At 47.0% G+C, this 19,404-nt stretch overlaps 2 protein-coding genes across 2 annotated transcripts in view; both read left to right on the top strand.

Moving 5' to 3' along the window:
- LOC118942857 (dual specificity protein phosphatase 16-like) overlaps positions 1–19,404 on the top strand; it is a 78,763-nt gene that overhangs the window by 31,559 nt on the left and 27,800 nt on the right. The window contains exon 2 of the mRNA XM_036956772.1: positions 10,753–11,826. Coding sequence (XP_036812667.1) covers positions 11,323–11,826 — 504 coding nt within the window. The 5' untranslated portion in view covers positions 10,753–11,322. The remainder of the gene's footprint in view (positions 1–10,752; positions 11,827–19,404) is intronic.
- LOC118942858 (piggyBac transposable element-derived protein 4-like) lies at positions 13,164–18,069 on the top strand. The gene is made up of 2 exons (XM_036956774.1): positions 13,164–14,243; positions 15,827–18,069. The coding sequence occupies exons 1-2, from the start codon at positions 14,062–14,064 to the stop codon at positions 17,559–17,561; spliced, it is 1,917 nt and encodes a 638-aa protein (XP_036812669.1). The 5' UTR covers positions 13,164–14,061; the 3' UTR covers positions 17,562–18,069.

Below are 19,404 nucleotides of genomic sequence, written 5' to 3' on the forward strand. Positions count from 1 at the left end.
TAGTGTCTGGTCCAATAGTGTCTGTCTCAGCTCAGCAGGGAGACATGGTAGTGTCTGGTCCAATAGTGTCTGTCTCAGCCCAGCAGGGAGACATGGTAGTGTCTGGACCAATAGTGTCTGTCTCAGCTCAGCAGGGAGACATGGTAGTGTCTGGTCCTATAGTGTCTGTCTCAGCCCAGCAGGGAGACATGGTAGTGTCTGGACCAATAGTGTCTGTCTCAGCCCAGCAGGGAGACACGGTAGTGTCTGGACCAATAGTGTCTGTCTCAGCCCAGCAGGGAGACATGGTAGTGTCTGGTCCAATAGTGTCTGTCTCAGCCCAGCAGGGAGACATGGTAGTGTCTGGTCCAATAGTGTCTGTCTCAGCCCAGCAGGGAGACATGGTAGTGTCTGGTCCAATAGTGTCTGTCTCAGCTCAGCAGGGAGACATGGTAGTGTCTGGTCCAATAGTGTCTGTCTCAGCTCAGCAGGGAGACATGGTAGTGTCTGGTCCAATAGTGTCTGTCTCAGCCCAGCAGGGAGACATGGTAGTGTCTGGTCCAATAGTGTCTGTCTCAGCCCAGCAGGGAGACACGGTAGTGTCTGGTCCAATAGTGTCTGTCTCAGCCCAGCAGGGAGACACGGTAGTGTCTGGTCCAATAGTGTCTGTCTCAGCTCAGCAGGGAGACATGGTAGTGTCTGGTCCAATAGTGTCTGTCTCAGCCCAGCAGGGAGACATGGTAGTGTCTGGTCCAATAGTGTCTGTCTCAGCCCAGCAGGGAGACATGGTAGTGTCTGGTCCAATAGTGTCTGTCTCAGCTCAGCAGGGAGACATGGTAGTGTCTGGTCCAATAGTGTCTGTCTCAGCTCAGCAGGGAGACACGGTAGTGTCTGGTCCAATAGTGTCTGTCTCAGCCCAGCAGGGAGACATGGTAGTGTCTGGTCCAATAGTGTCTGTCTCAGCCCAGCAGGGAGACATGGTAGTGTCTGTCTCAGCCCAGCAGGGAGACATGGTAGTGTCTGGTCCAATAGTGTCTGTCTCAGCTCAGCAGGGAGACATGGTAGTGTCTGGTCCAATAGTGTCTGTCTCAGCCCAGCAGGGAGACATGGTAGTGTCTGGTCCAATAGTGTCTGTCTCAGCTCAGCAGGGAGACATGGTAGTGTCTGGTCCAATAGTGTCTGTCTCAGCTCAGCAGGGAGACATGGTAGTGTCTGGTCCAATAGTGTCTGTCTCAGCTCAGCAGGGAGACATGGTAGTGTCTGGTCCAATAGTGTCTGTCTCAGCTCAGCAGGGAGACATGGTAGTGTCTGGTCCAATAGTGTCTTATTGTCTCTCAGCCCAGCAGGGGGACATTGTAACCTTCTGTCTCCCAACAGCCAATAGCGTGAGCCGCCTGCCACACCTACTGAACTGAACTTTAGCACTTCTGAACCCTGGCGTCCGGTGACCAGGATATTTATCCTGCTGGCGTACAGCATGCTGAGGAAGGTTAAGTAACTTCCTGGTCCATAGTAATGGATCATTCAATCATTGATGCCAGTCTCTTTATGTTGTCAGTCACTCATCTCAGGAGCTCCATTTCAAGGCTCTTCTAGTGTCGTCCCATTTCTCACTGTAAAACCACACTAACAATCAGACGTGACTTTCTGTACTTCTGAGTCCAACATGGTTTCAATAGAAGAAGTCTAGTGGGTAGAGCCTAGTGGTTAGAGCCTAGTGGTTAGAGCCTGGTGGTTAGAGCCTGGTGGTCCAACATGGTTTCAATAGAAGAAGTCTAGTGGGTAGAGCCTAGTGGTTAGAGCCTAGTGGTTAGAGCCTGGTGGTCCAACATGGTTTCAATAGAAGAAGTCTAGTGGGTAGAGCCTAGTGGTTAGAGCCTAGTGGGTAGAGCCTAGTGGTTAGAGCCTAGTGGTTAGAGCCTAGTGGGTAGAGTCTAGTGGGTAGAGCCTAGTGGTTAGAGCCTAGTGGTTAGAGCCTGGTGGTCCAACATGGTTTCAATAGAAGAAGTAAAACAGTGTAGTTTATGAACTGGGTCACAACACCGTAAGGATATTCTCTGGTGAAGGAAGGAAACGCATCCAGACCTCTGTCTCTCTATTCCTTATGTGGCAGGTAGCCTAGTGGTTAGAGCCTAGTGGTTAGAGTCTAGTTGTTAGAGCCTAGTGGTTAGTATGGTGCGGCAGGTAGCCTAGTGGTTAGAGCCTAGTGGTTAGTATGGGGCGGCAGGTAGCCTAGTGGTTAGTATGGGGCGGCAGGTAGCCTAGTGGTTAGAGCCTAGTGGTTAGAGCCTAGTGGTTAGTATGGGGCGGCAGGTAGCCTAGTGGTTAGAGCCTAGTGGTTAGAGCCTAGTGGTTAGTATAGGGCGGCAGGTAGCCTAGTGGTTAGAGCCTAGTGGTTAGAGCCTAGTGGTTAGTATAGGGCGGCAGGTAGCCTAGTGGTTAGAGCCTAGTGGTTAGAGCCTAGTGGTTAGTATGGGGTGGCAGGTAGCTTAGTGGTTAGAGCCTAGTGGTTAGAGCCTAGTGGTTAGTATGGGGGCGGCAGGTAGCCTAGTGGTTAGAGCCTTGTGGTTAGAGCCTAGTGGTTAGAGCCAAGTGGTTAGAGCCTAGTGGTTAGAGCCTAGTGGTTAGTATGGGGTGGCAGGTAGCCTAGTGGTTAGAGCCTAGTGGTTAGAGACTAGTGGTTAAAGCCTAGTGGTTAGAGCATTGGACTAGTAACCAGCAGGTAGCCTAGTGGTTAGAGCCTAGTGGTTAGAGCCTAGTGGTTAGAGCCTAGTGGTTAGGTCCTAGTGGTTAGGGCCTCGTGGTTAGAGCCTAGTGGTTAGAGCCTAGTGGTTAGAGCGTAGTGGTTATACCCTAGTGGTTAGGGCCTAGTGGTTAGAGCCTAGTGGTTAGAGCCTAGTGGTTAGTATGGTGCGGCAGGTAGCCTAGTGGTTAGAGCCAAGTGGTTAGAGCCAAGTGGCTTAGAGCCTAGTGGTTAGAGCCTAGTGGTTAGTATGGGGCGGCAGGTAGCCTAGAGGTTAGAGCCTAGTGGTTAGTATGGGGCGGCAGGTAGCCTAGTGGTTAGAGCCTAGTGGTTAGAGCCTCGTGGTTAGAGCCTCGTGGTTAGAGCCTAGTGGTTAGAGCCTAGTGGTTAGTATGGGGCGGCAGGTAGCCTAGTGGTTAGAGCCTAGTGGTTAAAGCCTAGTGGTTAGAGCCCAGTGGTTAAAGCCTAGTGGTTAGAGCGTTGGACTAGTAACCAGCAGGTAGTCTAGTGGTTTGAGCCTCGTGGTTAGAGCCTAGTGGTTAGAGCCTAGTGGTTAGTATGGGGCGGCAGGTAGCCTAGTGGTTAGAGCCTAGTGGTTAGTATAGGGCGGCAGGTAGCCTAGTGGTTAGAGCCTAGTGGTTAGAGCCTAGTGGTTAGTATGGGGCGGCAGGTAGCCTAGTGGTTAGAGTCTAGTGGTTAGAGCCTGGTGGTTAGAGCCTGGTGGTTAGAGCCTAGTGGTTAGTATGGGGCGGCAGGTAGCCTAGTGGTTAGAGCCTAGTGGTTAGAGCCTAGTGGTTAGAGCCTAGTGGGTAGAGCCTAGTGGGTAGAGCCTAGTGGTTAGTATACGGCGGCCGGTAGCCTAGTGGTTAGAGCCTAGTGGTTAGAGCCTAGTGGGTAGAGCCTAGTAGGTAGAGCCTAGTGGTTAGTATACGGCGGCCGGTAGCCTAGTGGTTAGAGCCTAGTGGTTAGAGCCTAGTGGGTAGAGCCTAGTGGTTAGTATAGGACGGCAGGTAGCCTAGTGGTTAAAGCGTTCGGCCAGTAACTGAAAGGTTGCTAGATTAAATCCCTGAGCTGACAAGGTAAAACATCTGTCGTTTCTGCCCCTGAACAAGGCAGTTGTTGTTCATAGGCTGTCATTGTAAATAAGTATTTGTTCTTAACTGACTTAGCCTAGTTAAATAAAAGGTTACAATAGAAAATCATTTAAATGAAATGCCTGGGGTCTGTCTCTCCAGCTTCCTCAATGACATGGTGTCCTGCTATAGGTGGATGGGAGTCTGGGGTCTGTCTCTCCAGCTGCCTCAATGACATGGTATCCTGCTATAGGTGGATGGGAGTCTGGGGTCTGTCTCTCCAGCTGCCTCAATGACATGGTATCCTGCTATAGGTGGATGGGAGTCTGGGGTCTGTCTCTCCAGCTGCCTCAATGACATGGTATCCTGCTATAGGTGGATGGGAGTCTGGGTCTGTCTCTCCAGCTGCCTCAATGACATGGTATCCTGCTATAGGTGGATGGGAGTCTGGGTCTGTCTCTCCAGCTGCCTCAATGACATGGTATCCTGCTATAGGTGGATGGGAGTCTGGGGTCTGTCTCTCCAGCTGCCTCAATGACATGGTATCCTGCTATAGGTGGATGGGAGTCTGGGTCTGAGTAGCAGTACAGGAGTAGAGCCTACACTCATCTCTCTCTGTCTCTCTGTCCCGCTCTCTCTGTCTCTCTGTCCCTCTCTCTCTCTCTCTCTCTCTCTCTCTCTCTCTCGCTCCTCCTACCTCAGAGCATGTTATGCACACCTGTTTGCCCTCTCTTCCTCTCTCATAAACATCCAGTAGAATTCCCCTCGACTCTCTCATAAAGTTCTATAATGACCATCTGAAGGAATCCCATGACAAGTGGCGAATGCTGTCGGCCTATTTTCCAGTCCTCTATCGCTTCAGAACATGTTCTACTGTAGGACAGGCAACATCATGGAACAATGCCAGGGTTCCCACAGTGACCGTACGTACATACCCCAACCAGAAGCCATGGATTACAGGCAACATCATGAAACACAACATAGCAGAGGAGTGCCAGGGTTCCCACAGTGACCGTACGTACATACCCCAACCAGAAGCCATAGATTACAGGCAACATCCACACTGAGCTAAAGGGAAGAGCTGCCGCTTTCAAGGAGCGGGACTCTAACCCGGAAGCTTATAAGAAATCTGCTATTCCCTCCAACGAACCACCAAACAGGCAAAGCGTCAATACAGGACTAAGATTGAATGGAGCCCTGTCCATCTAAACTGTTCCAGGACCAGTGTGGAGCCCTGTCCATCTAAACTGTTCCAGGACCAGTGTGGAGCCCTGTCCATCTAAACTGTTCCAGGACCAGTGTGGAGCCCTGTCCATCTAAACTGTTCCAGGACCAGTGTGGAGCCCTGTCCATTGATTATTGGCATTTCTGGGATACTTCGTAGCTGTATTAATCAGTGAGACCGCCTGTGTGGCCAAGTCTCTAAGGACAGTGACGGTGTAGAGCTATGAGGCGGACTCAGGGATGTCTGGGAGCTGTGAGCCTGTGAGATAGAGGTGTCTGAGGTGAGGTGTCTGGAGACCATGGTGTGGTTCACAGGTGACATGTTTATAGGCTGAAACATTTTTATTTGTTTTGGCACGTGTCATCGACATGTCTGCCAAACAATCTATTTTATTGTTTGTTCTGGGTGGTCGCGTCGAGGAGGAAAATGTCTGGGGGAATTTCTGCTTGGTGTTACTGTCTGTTAGCCTAACTGCTGGTTTGACATGGGTGTGTGGTTGGTTCGACGGCGCGGGGGAATTTCCTCTCCTAATGCTATTGGTCTGTGAGTCAGGCTCAGACTGGGAAGTTGGTGTTCCACAGTCTCTCTCTCTCTCTCTCTCTCTCTCTCTCTCTGTCTCTCTCTCTCAGACACACACACACACACACACACACACACACACACACATATATATGATAGCTTCTATTAGTGGAAGTCAATATTAGTGGAGGCCATGGTGGAACCTTAGTTGAGATCAGAGATCATTTTTATTTTATTTCACCTTTATTTAACCAGGTAGGCCAGTTGAGAACACCTTTATTTAACCAGGTAGGCCAGTTGAGAACACCTTTATTTAACCAGGTAGGCCAGTTGAGAACAAGTTCTCATTTACAACTGCAACCTGGCCAAGATAAAGCAAAGCAGTGCAACACAAACAACAACACAGAGTTACACATGGGTTAAACAAACATACAGTCAATAATACAGTAGTATATACAGTGTGTGTGCTAATGAGGTAAGTTAAGGGAGGTAAGGCAATAAATAGGCCATAATGGCAAAATAATTACAATATAGCAATTAAACACTGGAACGGTAGATGTGCAGAAGATGAATGTGCAAGTAGAGATACTGGGGTGCAAAAGGAGCCAGATAAATAAATAAATACAGTATGGGAATGAGGTAGTTAGATGGGCTACAGATGGGCTATGTGCAGGTGCAGTGATCTGTGAGCTGCTCTGACAGCTGATGCTTAAAGTTAGTGAGGGAGATATGAGTCTCCAGCCTCAGTGTTTTTTGCATTTCGTTCCAGTCATTGGCAGCAGAGAACTGGAAGGAAAGGCGGACAAAGTAAGAATTGGCTTTGGGGGTGACCAGTGAGATATACCTGCTGGAGCGCGTGCTACGAGTGGGTGCTGCTATGGTGACCAGTGAGCTGAGATAAGGCGGGGCTTTACCTAGCAGAGACTTGTAGATGACCTGGAGCCAGTGGGTTTGGTGACGAGTATGAAGCGAGGGCCAGCCAACGAGAGCGTACAGGTCGCAGTGGTGGGTAGTATATGGGGCTTTGGTGACAAAACTGATGGCACTGTGATAGACTGCATCCAATTTGTTGAGTAGAGTGTTGGAGGCTATTTTGTAAATGACATCGCCGAAGTGAAGGATCGGTAGGATAGTCAGTTTTATGAGGGTATGTTTGGCAGCATGAGTGAAAGAGGCTTTGTTGCGAAATACGAAGCTGATTCTAGATTTAAGTTTTGATTGGAGATGTTGAATATGAGTCTGGAAGGAGAGTTTACAGTCTAACCAGACACCTAGGTATTTGTAGTTGTCCACATATTCTAGTTCAGAACCGTCCAGAGTAGTGATGCTGGACGGGCGGGCAGGTGTGGGCAGTGATCGGTTGAAGAGCATGCATTTACATGCATTTAAGAGCAGTTGGAGGCCACGGAAGGAGAGTTGTATGGCAATGAAGCTCGTCTGGAGGATTGTTAACACAGTGTCCAAAGAAGGGCCAGAAGTATACAGAATGGTGTCGTCTGCGTAGAAGGTGGATCAGAGAATCACCAGCAGCAAGAGCGACATCATTGATGTATACAAAGAAGAGAGTCGGCCCGATAATTGAACCCTGTGGCACCCCCATAGAGACTGCCAGAGGTCCAGACAACAGGCCCTCTGATTTGACACTGAACTCTATCTGAGAAGTAGTTGGTGAACCAGGCGAGGCAGTCATTTGAGAAACCAAGGCTGTTGAGTCTGCCGATAAGAATGCGGTGATTGACAGAATCGAAAGCCTTGGCCAGGTTGATGAAGATGGCTGCACAGTATTGTCTCTTATCGATGGTGGTTATGATATCATTTAGGACCTTGAGCGTGGCTGAGGTGCATCCATGACCAGCTCGGAAACCAGATTGCATAACGGAGAAGGTAAGGTGGGATTCAAAATGGTCGGTGATCTGTTTATTAACTTGGCTTTCGAAGACCTTAGACAGGGTAGGATAGATATAGGTCTGTAGCAGTTTGGGTCTAGAGTCTCACCCCCTTTGAAGAGGGGGATGACAGCAGCAGCTTTCCAATCTTTGGGGATATCAGACGATACGAAAGAGGTTGAACAGGCTAGTAATAGGGGTTGCAACAATTTCGGCAAATCATTTTGGAAAGAGAGGGCCCAGATTGTCTAGCCCAGCTGATTTGTAGTGGTCCAGATTTTGCAGCTATTTCAGAACATCAGCTATCTGGATTTGGGTGAAGGAGAAATGGGGGAGGCTTGGGCGAATTGCTGTGGGAGATGGAGGGCTGTTGATAAGGGTAGGGGTAGCCAGGTGGAAAGCATGACCAGCCATAGAAAAGTATGTTGTTCACTGATCAAGATGATTAACGAGAACAGTCTACATGACCTGTTCCCTGTAAAACCATTCTCATGTTCTTGATACCTCGGAAAAGTACCCTGGTGGGAACAGTAACCTGGTGGGAACAGTAACATAGTGGGAACAGTAACATAGTGGGAACAGTAACATAGTGGGAACAGTAACCTGGTGGGAACAGTAACCTGGTGGGAACAGTAACCTGGTACGAACAGTAACATAGTGGGAACAGTAACCTGGTGGGAACAGTAACCTGGTGGGAACAGTAACCTGGTGGGAACAGTAACCTGGTACGAACAGTAACATAGTGGGAACAGTAACATAGTGGGAACAGTAACATAGTGGGAACAGTAACATGGTGGGAACAGTAACCTGGTGGGAACAGTAACCTGGTACGAACAGTAACATAGTGGGAACAGTAACATAGTGGGAACAGTAACATAGTGGGAACAGTAACCTGGTGGGAACAGTAACCTGGTGAGAACAGTAACATAGTGGGAACAGTACCCTGGTGGGAACAGTAACCTGGTGGGAACAGTAACATAGTGGGAACAGTAACATAGTGGGAACAGTACCCTGGTGGGAACAGTACCCTGGTGAGAACAGTAACATAGTGGGAACAGTACCCTGGTGGGAACAGTAACCTGGTGGGAACAGTAACATAGTGGGAACAGTAACATAGTGGGAACAGTAACATAGTGGGAACAGTAACCTGGTGGGAACAGTAACCTGGTGGGAACAGTAACATAGTGGGAACAGTACCCTGGTGGGAACAGTAACATAGTGGGAACAGTAACATAGTGGGAACAGTAACATAGTGGGAACAGTAACCTGGTGGGAACAGTAACATAGTGGGAACAGTAACATAGTGGGAACAGTAACATAGTGGGAACAGTAACATAGTGGGAACAGTAAGCTGGTGGGAACAGTAAGCTGGTGGGAACAGTAACATAGTGGGAACAGTAACATAGTGGGAACAGTAACCTGGTGGGAACAGTACCCTGGTGGGAACAGTAAACTGGCGGGAACAGTAACATAGTGGGAACAGTAACCTGGTGGGAACAGTAACCTGGTGGGAACAGTAACATAGTGGGAACAGTAACATAGTGGGAACAGTACCCTGGTGGGAACAGTAACCTGGTGGGAACAGTAAACTGGTGGGAACAGTTACCTAGTGGGAACAGTAACCTGGTGGGAACAGTAAGCTGGTGGGAACAGTAACATGGTGGGAACAGTAACCTGGTGGGAACAGTAACATAGTGGGAACAGTAACATAGTGGGAACAGTAACCTGGTGGGAACAGTAACCTGGTGGGAACAGTAACATAGTGGGAACAGTAACCTGGTGGGAACAGTAACATAGTGGGAACAGTAACATAGTGGGAACAGTAACCTGGTGGGAACAGTAACATAGTGGGAACAGTAACATAGTGGGAACAGTAACCTGGTGGGAACAGTAACCTGGTGGGAACAGTAACATAGTGGGAACAGTACCCTGGTGGGAACAGTAACATAGTGGGAACAGTAACATAGTGGGAACAGTACCCTGGTGGGAACAGTAACATAGTGGGAACAGTAACCTGGTGGGAACAGTAACATAGTGGGAACAGTAACATAGTGGGAACAGTAACCTGGTGGGAACAGTAACATAGTGGGAACAGTAACATAGTGGGAACAGTAACCTGGTGGGAACAGTAACATAGTGGGAACAGTAACCTGGTGGGAACAGTAACATAGTGGGAACAGTAACATAGTGGGAACAGTAACCTGGTGGGAACAGTAACATAGTGGGAACAGTAACATAGTGGGAACAGTAACATAGTGGGAACAGTACCCTGGTGGGAACAGTAACATAGTGGAACAGTAACCTGGTGGGAACAGTAACATAGTGGGAACAGTAACCTGGTGGGAACAGTAACCTGGTGGGAACAGTAACATAGTGGGAACAGTAACATAGTGGGAACAGTAACATAGTGGGAACAGTACCCTGGTGGGAACAGTAACCTGGTGGGAACAGTAACATATTGGGAACAGTAACATAGTGGGAACAGTAACATAGTGGGAACAGTAACATAGTGGGAACAGTAACATAGTGGGAACAGTAACCTGGTGGGAACAGTAACCTGGTGGGAACAGTAACATAGTGGGAACAGTAACATAGTGGGAACAGTAACATAGTGGGAACAGTAACATAGTGGGAACAGTAACATAGTGGGAACAGTACCCCGGTGGGAACAGTAACATAGTGGGAACAGTAACCTGGTGGGAACAGTAACATAGTGGGAACAGTAACATAGTGGGAACAGTAACCTGGTGGGAACAGTAACATAGTGGGAACAGTAACATAGTGGGAACAGTAACATAGTGGGAACAGTACCCTGGTGGGAACAGTAACATAGTGGAACAGTAACCTGGTGGGAACAGTAACATAGTGGGAACAGTAACCTGGTGGGAACAGTACCCCGGTGGGAACAGTAACATAGTGGGAACAGTAACATAGTGGGAACAGTAACATAGTGGGAACAGTAACATAGTGGGAACAGTACCACCAAGATATTTTATGTACAACAAAATCTAGGTTTGGTGGTCCTAACGTGTTTGTGACGGTGGTTTGGTGACCCCGGGACGGATAAGGCAACCGCTGATCTTGACTCTCCATGGACCCCCTCGTGTGGTTGTTTCAGCATAAGGACAAGTTGTCTGACTAACTGTCCATTGTTATGAAACCAGAACATGTTCCACGATGGTTTCTGTTCCAATCCTGTAGTTGGTCTAATTCTCTCTCCTCTCTTCTCCTCTCTTCTCCTCTCCTCTCCTCTCCTCTCCTCTCCTCTCCTCTCCTCTCCTCTCCTCTCCTCTCCTCTCCTCTCCTCTCCTCTCCTCTCCTCTCCAGGCTGATCAACTCTTCAATATGAATGGAGGAGTGAGGTTCATGATGATGTAATCGTCAGCCAGACCACGAGAAAAGCTCTCTTTTGTTCCGCTCCTGCAATGGTGTGAAAGAGACCGCCCTTCCCCCTCCCCTCCCCACACACACACACACACACACACATACACACACACACACACACACACACACACATGAACACACACACACACACATGAACACACGTACACACAAACAGAGGCACAAGAAAGATAGTGGGGGTTTAGGTTTTTAGTCCTTCAGGGCCAGAGAGAGGCTTCTCTCGCTCTCTCACTCTCTCGCTCTCTATCTCTCTCGCTCTGTCTCTCTGTCTCTGTCTCTCTGTCTCTGTCTCTGTCTCTCTCTCTCTCTCTCGCCTGGGCTGTGCTGCTAAGCTCCATCAGGATGACATCATACTCAGCCTACACAATGGGTCTGTTCATCTCCTGAGGGCTGCGTCGCGCAACTGGACCGCTAGCCACCCACCCGCCTAAGGGTAAGAGGAGGAGGGAGGAAGAGGAGGAGGGGCTGTGAGAAAGGGATAAAGAAGGGGTCGTCATGTCGGAATGTCCCGTGGGAGTGGGAGCCTGCACTGGAGCTGAGACTGGAGGGACTGGTTTTGGGATTGCAGCCGGAGCTGCAGGGGGGTTTGGGATTGGACCTGGGGTGGGGAATGGACCCCGAGCTGGGACTGGAGGGACTGGGATTGGACCTGTGGTGGGGAATGGACCCCGAGCTGGGACTGGAGGGACTGGGATTGGACCTGTGGTGGGGAATGGACCCCGAGCTGGGACTGGAGTCAAAGGTTCAGGGCCTGTATCAGGCCCAGCATCCGGGACCAGGCAGGGCTCGGTGCGTCCCATCGGGGCCGAGGGGCTGGTCGCCCTGCTGGAGGGGGGTCTGGACAGCGTGTTGTTGATTGACAGCCGGCCCTTCGTAGAATATAACTCCTCCCACATCCTGGAGGCGGTCAATGTGAACTGTTCAAAACTGATGAAGAGACGGCTGCAACAGGACAAGGTTCAGATCAACGAACTGCTGCAACACTCTGCTAAGAAGAAGGTGAGTTCCTGTATCAGGGAGTTTCTCTTTAAATAACTCTAACCCAGATCACTGATCTGCTAGGAGTCTAGGAGAGACAGGGAGTTTCTCTTTAAATAACTCTAACCCAGATCACTGATCTGCTAGGAGTCTAGGAGAGACAGGGAGTTTCTCTTTAACTAACTCTAACCCAGATCACTGATCTGCTAGGAGTCTAGGAGAGACAGGGAGTTTCTCTTTAACTAACTCTAACCCAGACCACTGATCTGCCAGGAGTCTAGGAGAGACAGGGAGTTTCTCTTTAACTAACTCTAACCCAGACCACTGATCTGCTAGGAGTCTAGGAGAGACAGGGAGTTTCTCTTTAACTAACTCTAACCCAGATCACTGATCTGCCAGGAGTCTAGGAGAGACAGGGAGTTTCTCTTTAACTAACTCTAACCCAGACCACTGATCTGCCAGGAGTCTAGGAGAGACAGGGAGTTTCTCTTTAACTAACTCTAACCCAGACCACTGATCTGCTAGGAGTCTAGGAGAGACAGGGAGTTTCTCTTTAACTAACTCTAACCCAGACCACTGATCTGCTAGGAGTCTAGGAGAGACAGGGAGTTTCTCTTTAACTAACTCTAACCCAGACCACTGATCTGCCAGGAGTCTAGGAGAGACAGGGAGTTTATCTTTAACTAACTCTAACCCAGACCACTGATCTGCCAGGAGTCTAGGAGAGACAGGGAGTTTCTCTTTAACTAACTCTAACCCAGACCACTGATCTGCCAGGAGTCTATGAGAGACAGGGAGTTTCTCTTTAACTAACTCTAACCCAGATCACTGATCTGCCAGGAGTCTAGGAGAGACAGGGAGTTTCTCTTTAACTAACTCTAACCCAGATCACTGATCTGCCAGGAGTCTAGGAGAGACGGGCAGTTTTACATGCAGAGCCAGGAGGAGATCTGACACACTCTCACTGACTTCAGACTGACAGAATCCAGGAATCAGTTGTCTGAATCAGAGGGCATTATTATATTTTACAAAGATATTTACTGAGTGATGTTGTAGAATCCAGTCACTCCCCTCTCGTGGTTTGGCGACAGTTTGGAATAACAAGTTTTAAGGACGTCTGTGTGCTTGTTTTACGACTGAGGCAACAGTTTCCTATGATTGTAAGCTGTAGTTAACTCTGTGCAATGAGGTAGAGAAATAACAACTTCTAGAAAGAGGTAGGGAAAGTAGAGCTTCTTAACGCGGTAGGGAAAGTAGAGCATCTTAACGCGGTAGGGAACGTAGAGCTTCTTAACGCGGTAGGGAAAGTAGAGCTTCTTAACACAGTAGGGAAAGTAGAGCTTCTTAACGCGGTAGGGAAAGTAGAGCTTCTTAACTTCTTGCTCCTATGTGGGACGTCAGCGTCCCACATAGGCTAACTTCCGGTGAAATAGCATAGCACAAAGATACTAAATGCACAAATCGTAATGTTAAACTTTCTTGTAAATACATGTATCTAACATCATTTAAAAGCTTAATTTCCTCTTAATCCAACCACCATGTCAGATTTTTAAAATGCTTTTCAGCGAAAGCAATCTTACGATAATCTGACGACAGCGCGCCACACACACAAGTATTACAAGCATTTTCCATCCAAACATTAGCGTCACAAAAAGCCAGAAATAGCACTAAAATAATCAATTACCTTTGAAGATCTTCTTCTTTTGGCAATACAAAAGGTCCAATCTTCACAATAAATGGTTGCTTTGTTCGATTAAATCATGTTTCCATGCATAAAACAACACATTTTGTAAAAGGCTTGTGTCCTGAATTCCGTATCCTTCGACGTTCAACCAGACATGGGATGCAATCAGTCACACAGCATTGACGTTATCTAGTCATGGTTGGTTTCTGTGAAATCCTTTGTTTGTTAGTAACACAACGACACCTTGTTAGGTGCGTATTGACCGAAAGGAGGTGACTTGAACCCAGCAAACAATGACCTGATTACGCGCCAATGATCTCACCTGTGCATCTTTGAATGACTGTATTTCTGCCCAATCACCACTGATCCTCTTGAAATCTTGCTTGGTAGATAGCCAATGGGCTTAGGTAAATGGAAATAGCAATTGTTTGTATCAGGGAAGACCAGCTCTTGACCGAAACTCGAGCGTAACGCAGCCATTCGCCATTGGAATTTCTACCAGAAGGAGCCATTTTCTTTGCGCAACGCAGTATTTAGTCAATATAATTTTCCGCTCTTTTATTGAAGTAATTATGGCGAGTAAAGCTGTAAAAGCAAAGGCAAAGTCCAAGTATACGGATCTCCAAGAGATTATTTGCGAGATTGAACGAGAAAGTGACACAGAAATCCCAGATGATCTATCAGATTGTGCGTCAAGTGTGGACAGCAACTTTGAGTACATGTTTCTGCGTGGTGAGGATGCCATTCTCGATTGGTAAGTAATTCTCATGCAGTTGTTTGAAATATTTGACATATATATATATATTCAGTAATGAAATGTTTGTATTGTTGGCCACATGGCTTTCCCTTTGCGCGTGTTCCTAAATGTAATGTACTTTATCTAAACATGAATGTTTACTGTTGGCCACATGGCTTTCCCTTTGCGCGTTCCTAAATGTAATGTACTTTATCTAAACATGAATGTTTACTGTTGGCCACATGGCTTTCCCTTTGCGCGTGTTCCTAAATAATGTACTTTATCTAAACATGAATGTTTACTGTTGGCCACATGGCTTTCCCTTTGCGCGTGTTCCTAAATGTAATGTACTTTATCTAAACATGAATGTTTACTGTTGGCCACATGGCTTTCCCTTTGCGCGTTCCTAAATGTAATGTACTTTATCTAAACATGAATGTTTACTGTTGGCCACATGGCTTTCCCTTTGCGCGTGTTCCTAAATGTAATGTACTTTATCTAAACATGAATGTTTACTGTTGGCCACATGGCTTTCCCTTTGCGCGTGTTCCTAAATGTAATGTACTTTATCTAAACATGAATGTTTACTGTTGGCCACATGGCTTTCCCTTTGCGCGTGTTCCTAAATAATGTACTTTATCTAAACATGAATGTTTACTGTTGGCCACATGGCTTTCCCTTTGCGCGTGTTCCTAAATGTAATGTACTTTATCTAAACATGAATGTTTACTGTTGGCCACATGGCTTTCCCTTTGCGCGTGTTCCTAAATGTAATGTACTTTATCTAAACATGAATGTTTACTGTTGGCCACATGGCTTTCCCTTTGCGCGTGTTCCTAAATAATGTACTTTATCTAAACATGAATGTTTACTGTTGGCCACATGGCTTTCCCTTTGCGCGTGTTCCTAAATAATGTACTTTATCTAAACATGAATGTTTACTGTTGGCCACATGGCTTTCCCTTTGCGCGTGTTCCTAAATGTAATGTACTTTATCTAAACATGAATGTTTACTGTTGGCCACATGGCTTTCCCTTTGCGCGTGTTCCTAAATGTAATGTACTTTATCTAAACATGAATGTTTACTGTTGGCCACATGGCTTTCCCTTTGCGCGTGTTCCTAAATGTAATGTACTTTATCTAAACATGAATGTTTACTGTTGGCCACATGGCTTTCCCTTTGCGCGTGTTCCTAAATGTAATGTACTTTATCTAAACATGAATGTTTACTGTTGGCCACATGGCTTTCCCTTTGCGCGTGTTCCTAAATAATGTACTTTATCTAAACATGAATGTTTACTGTTGGCCACATGGCTTTCCCTTTGCGCGTGTTCCTAAATGTAATGTACTTTATCTAAACATGAATGTTTACTGTTGGCCACATGGCTTTCCCTTTGCGCGTGTTCCTAAATGTAATGTACTTTATCTAAACATGAATGTTTACTGTTGGCCACATGGCTTTCCCTTTGCGTGTTCCTAAATGTAATGTACTTTATCTAAACATGAATGTTTATTGTTGGCCTTGTGTGTCTGAACCTCACCTGAGTGATTTACATTCCCTACTCTAATATAATCTGTGTTTCTTTGTCTTTATTTCACAGTCCCAGTCCCTCTGATTCTGATTGGGAGCCCCCACTGAAAGGAGCTGGACCATCTAGCCGGACCCCTGCTGTCTCCGGCTCCACACCTACCCCCGCCCTGCAAGGTGTGAAGTCTGTGACAAAGAAGCGGAGGTGGGGAAGGGCTAAACCTGCAATCAGAGAGGAGGAGGGTCGTTGGCACTCTGTGCTGGAGGAGGATGTGTTGCCTACACCTCCAGTATTCAGACCGAAGAGGCCAACAGGACCTCAGCTGGACATGACCTCTAAGTACAGCCCCATTCAACTTTTTCAGCTGTTTTTCACCTCGGCAGTTGTTGATTCCTTGGTGTCGAACACAAACAAGTATGGTGCTAAGAAGCAGGCAGGCAAGAAAGAGGGATGGAAGCCCATTGCCATTTCAGATTTTTTTGGGTTCATGTCCATGGTCATTTACATGGGTATTGTGAAGCTAAAAACCCTGAAAGACTACTGGAAAACTGCTTCCCTCTATCAACTGCCTTTCCCATCCACGGTCATATCATGCAAAAGGTTTCTGACAATCTCAGGGGCGCTTCATATCAGTGACCCAGAAGTTGATGAGGACAACGAGAAGAAGAGAGGCACAGCTAGGTTTGATAGGCTGTGCAAAATAAAACCTCTCTACCCCAGCATTGTTGAGGCTTGCAAAACCTATTTTCAGCCTGCCCAGAACCTTTCCATAGATGAGAGGATGGTAGCTTCAAAAGCCCGAATTGGCCTAAAACAGTACATGCGCAACAAACCAACTAAATGGGGTTACAAACTGTTTGTTTTGGCCGATTCTGCGTGTGCATATACGTGCAATTTTTTTATTTATGAGGGGAAGAACAGTTTTGCGACCGGTAATGGACTTAGTTATGACTCTGTTATGCAGTTATTAGATTTTCAACTGCTGGGGAAGGGCTACAAACTTTTTGTGGACAACTTTTACACAAGCCCTACCCTGTTTACAGAGCTGAGGAAGCGGGATGTGTGGGCTTGTGGCACCATTCGGCCCAATAGAGTGGGCTTTCCAAAAACCAAGGTGAATGACATGCCTAAGCGGGCTGAGCGGGGTACCATGAGATGGATCCGTGAAGATGGCCTGCTCTTTGTGAAGTGGATGGACACCAGAGAGGTGGTCATGTGCTCCAGTATCCACAAGTCCTTCAGTGGAGATCACGTCGTCAGGCGTGTGAAGGACGCTGCTGGGGCATGGACCACCAAGAATGTCCCCATTCCTGGAGCAATCAAGGACTACAACAAAAGCATGGGAGGTGTAGACCTCTCGGATGCGCTTATTGGATACTACAACGTTCTCCACAAGACAATGAAGTGGTACAAGACATTTTTTTATCATTTCGTTGACATTGCTGTGGTGAACGCCTTCATCCTCCAGAAGGAAATGGCTCAGAGCTGTGGACATCCCCCCATCTCACAGCTAGCCTTCAGGGAGCTGCTCATCCATGAGCTTGCTAGCTACAGCAAGTCCACTGTAGCACCTTCTGTCCCCTCTACGTCTGGCCCCTCTGCTCCAACCAGTAGTGTTCACCTGCCCAGATTCATCTCTGCAGGCATGAATGTGCCTCAGGGCAAAAAGGGCACAATAGGGAGACGTCGTTGTGTCCTCTGTCACAGGAAATGCCCCATCACCTGCACCAGCTGTTCAGTAACCCTGTGCTTTACAGCAGAAAGAGACTGCTATTGGGCATGGCATCAGAAGAACAATATTGTGTAGAGGACTGAGGGTCTTCACAATATTGTACATTGTACATTGAATGTGTGTAAATAGTTTACCCTTGTTATTTGAAAATGTTTCAAATGTTCATTTTTTGGGTTTTTTTTGTGGGGTGGTATGTTAGAATGGCATTTGAGTGTTTTGTATATAGTAATTTACTTCAATGTATCACTGTGCCAAATAGGCCACTTGGGTACATTTGGGCACCTTGTGTGGGACACCTGGGTGACTACATGCTCAATGTCATGTAGCTCACTCATTCCTGAAGATATCTTTCTAAAACTTTTTTCAAATACTGTTGCCATCTTGTGTTCTCCATTTCTACCACCCCCAGCATCCTATCTGTATGTGTGGATGTTCTTGTTCAGTTGAAAGATGATGCAGCAACAATAAAAACAGAAAACGAATGTTAATTTCCTTGTATTTTCTTCTACCAGATCTATGGTGTTCTATTCTCCTACATTCAATTCACATTTACACAAAATTCAGAGTGTTTCCTTTCAAATGGTACCAAGAATATGCATGTCCTTGCTTCTGGGCCAGAGCTACAGGCAGTTAGATTTGGGTATGTCTTCAGGCGGAAATTGGAAAAAGTGGGGGGGTAGAATTAAGAAGTTAACACAGTAGGGAAAGTAGAGCTTCTTAACGCGGTAGAGAAAGTAGAGCTTCTTAACACAGTAGGGAAAGTAGAGCTTCTTAACACAGTAGGGAAAGTAGAGCTTCTTAACGCGGTAGAGAAAGTAGAGCTTCTTAACGAGGTAGGGAAAGTAGAGCTTCCTAACGCGGTAGGGAAAGTAGAGCTTCTTAACACAGTAGGGAAAGTAGAGCTTCTTAACACAGTAGGGAAAGTAGAGCTTCTTAACGCGGTAGAGAAAGTAGAGCTTCTTAACACAGTAGGGAAAGTAGAGCTTCTTAACACAGTAGGGAAAGTAGAGCTTCTTAACGCGGTAGAGAAAGTAGAGTTTCTTAACGTGGTAGAGAAAGTAGAGCTTCTTAACGCGGTAGGAAAAGTAGAGCTTCTTAACGCGGTAGGGAAAGTAGAGGTAGGGAAAGTAGAAGAGAAACTCCCTGTCTCTCCTAGACTCCTGGCAGATCAGTGATCTGGGTTAGAGTTAGTTAAAGAGAAACTCCCTGTCTCTCCTAGACTCCTAGCAGATCAGTGATCTGGGTTAGAGTTAGTTAAAGAGAAACTCCCTGTCTCTCCTAGACTCCTGGCAGATCAGTGATCTGGGTTAGAGTTAGTTAAAAAGAAACTCCCTGTCTCTCCTAGACTCCTGGCAGATCAGTGATCTGGGTTAGAGTTAGTTAAAGAGAAACTCCTTCTTAACGCGGTAGGGAAAGTAGAGCTTCTTAACGCTGTAGGGAACGTAGAGCTTCTTAACACGGTAGGGACGGTAGAGCTTCTTAACACGGTAGTGAAAGTAGAGTTTCTTAACACGGTAGGGACGGTAGAGCTTCTTAACACGGTAGGGAACGTAGAGCTTCTTAACACGGTAGGGACGGTAGAGCTTCTTAACACGGTAGGGAACGTAGAGCTTCTTAACACGGTAGGGACGGTAGAGCTTCTTAACACGGTAGTGAAAGTAGAGTTTCTTAACACGGTAGTGAAGGTAGAGCTTCTTAACACGGTAGTGAAAGTAGAGTTTCTTAACACGGTAGAGAAGGTAGAGCTTCTTAACATGGTAGGGAAAGTAGAGTTTCTTAACACGGTAGTGAAGGTAGAGCTTCTTAACACGGTAGTGAAAGTAGAGCTTCTTAACACGGTAGTGAAAGTAGAGTTTCTTAACACGGTAGTGAAGGTAGAGCTTCTTAACACGGTAGTGAAAGTAGAGTTTCTTAACAC

Source organism: Oncorhynchus mykiss, chromosome 21 (assembly GCF_013265735.2).
Source record: "Oncorhynchus mykiss isolate Arlee chromosome 21, USDA_OmykA_1.1, whole genome shotgun sequence".
NCBI lineage: Eukaryota > Metazoa > Chordata > Actinopteri > Salmoniformes > Salmonidae > Oncorhynchus > Oncorhynchus mykiss.

What these genes read in the sequence shown, in the direction of transcription:
- LOC118942858 (XM_036956774.1), top strand. Translation starts at nt 14,062, where the DNA reads ATGGCGAGTAAAGCTGTAAAAGCAAAGGCAAAGTCCAAGTATACGGAT. An exon ending in GAGGATGCCATTCTCGATTG is followed by an intron (nt 14,244 to 15,826) that starts GTAAGTAATTCT and finishes TTTATTTCACAG; the next exon opens with TCCCAGTCCCTCTGATTCTG.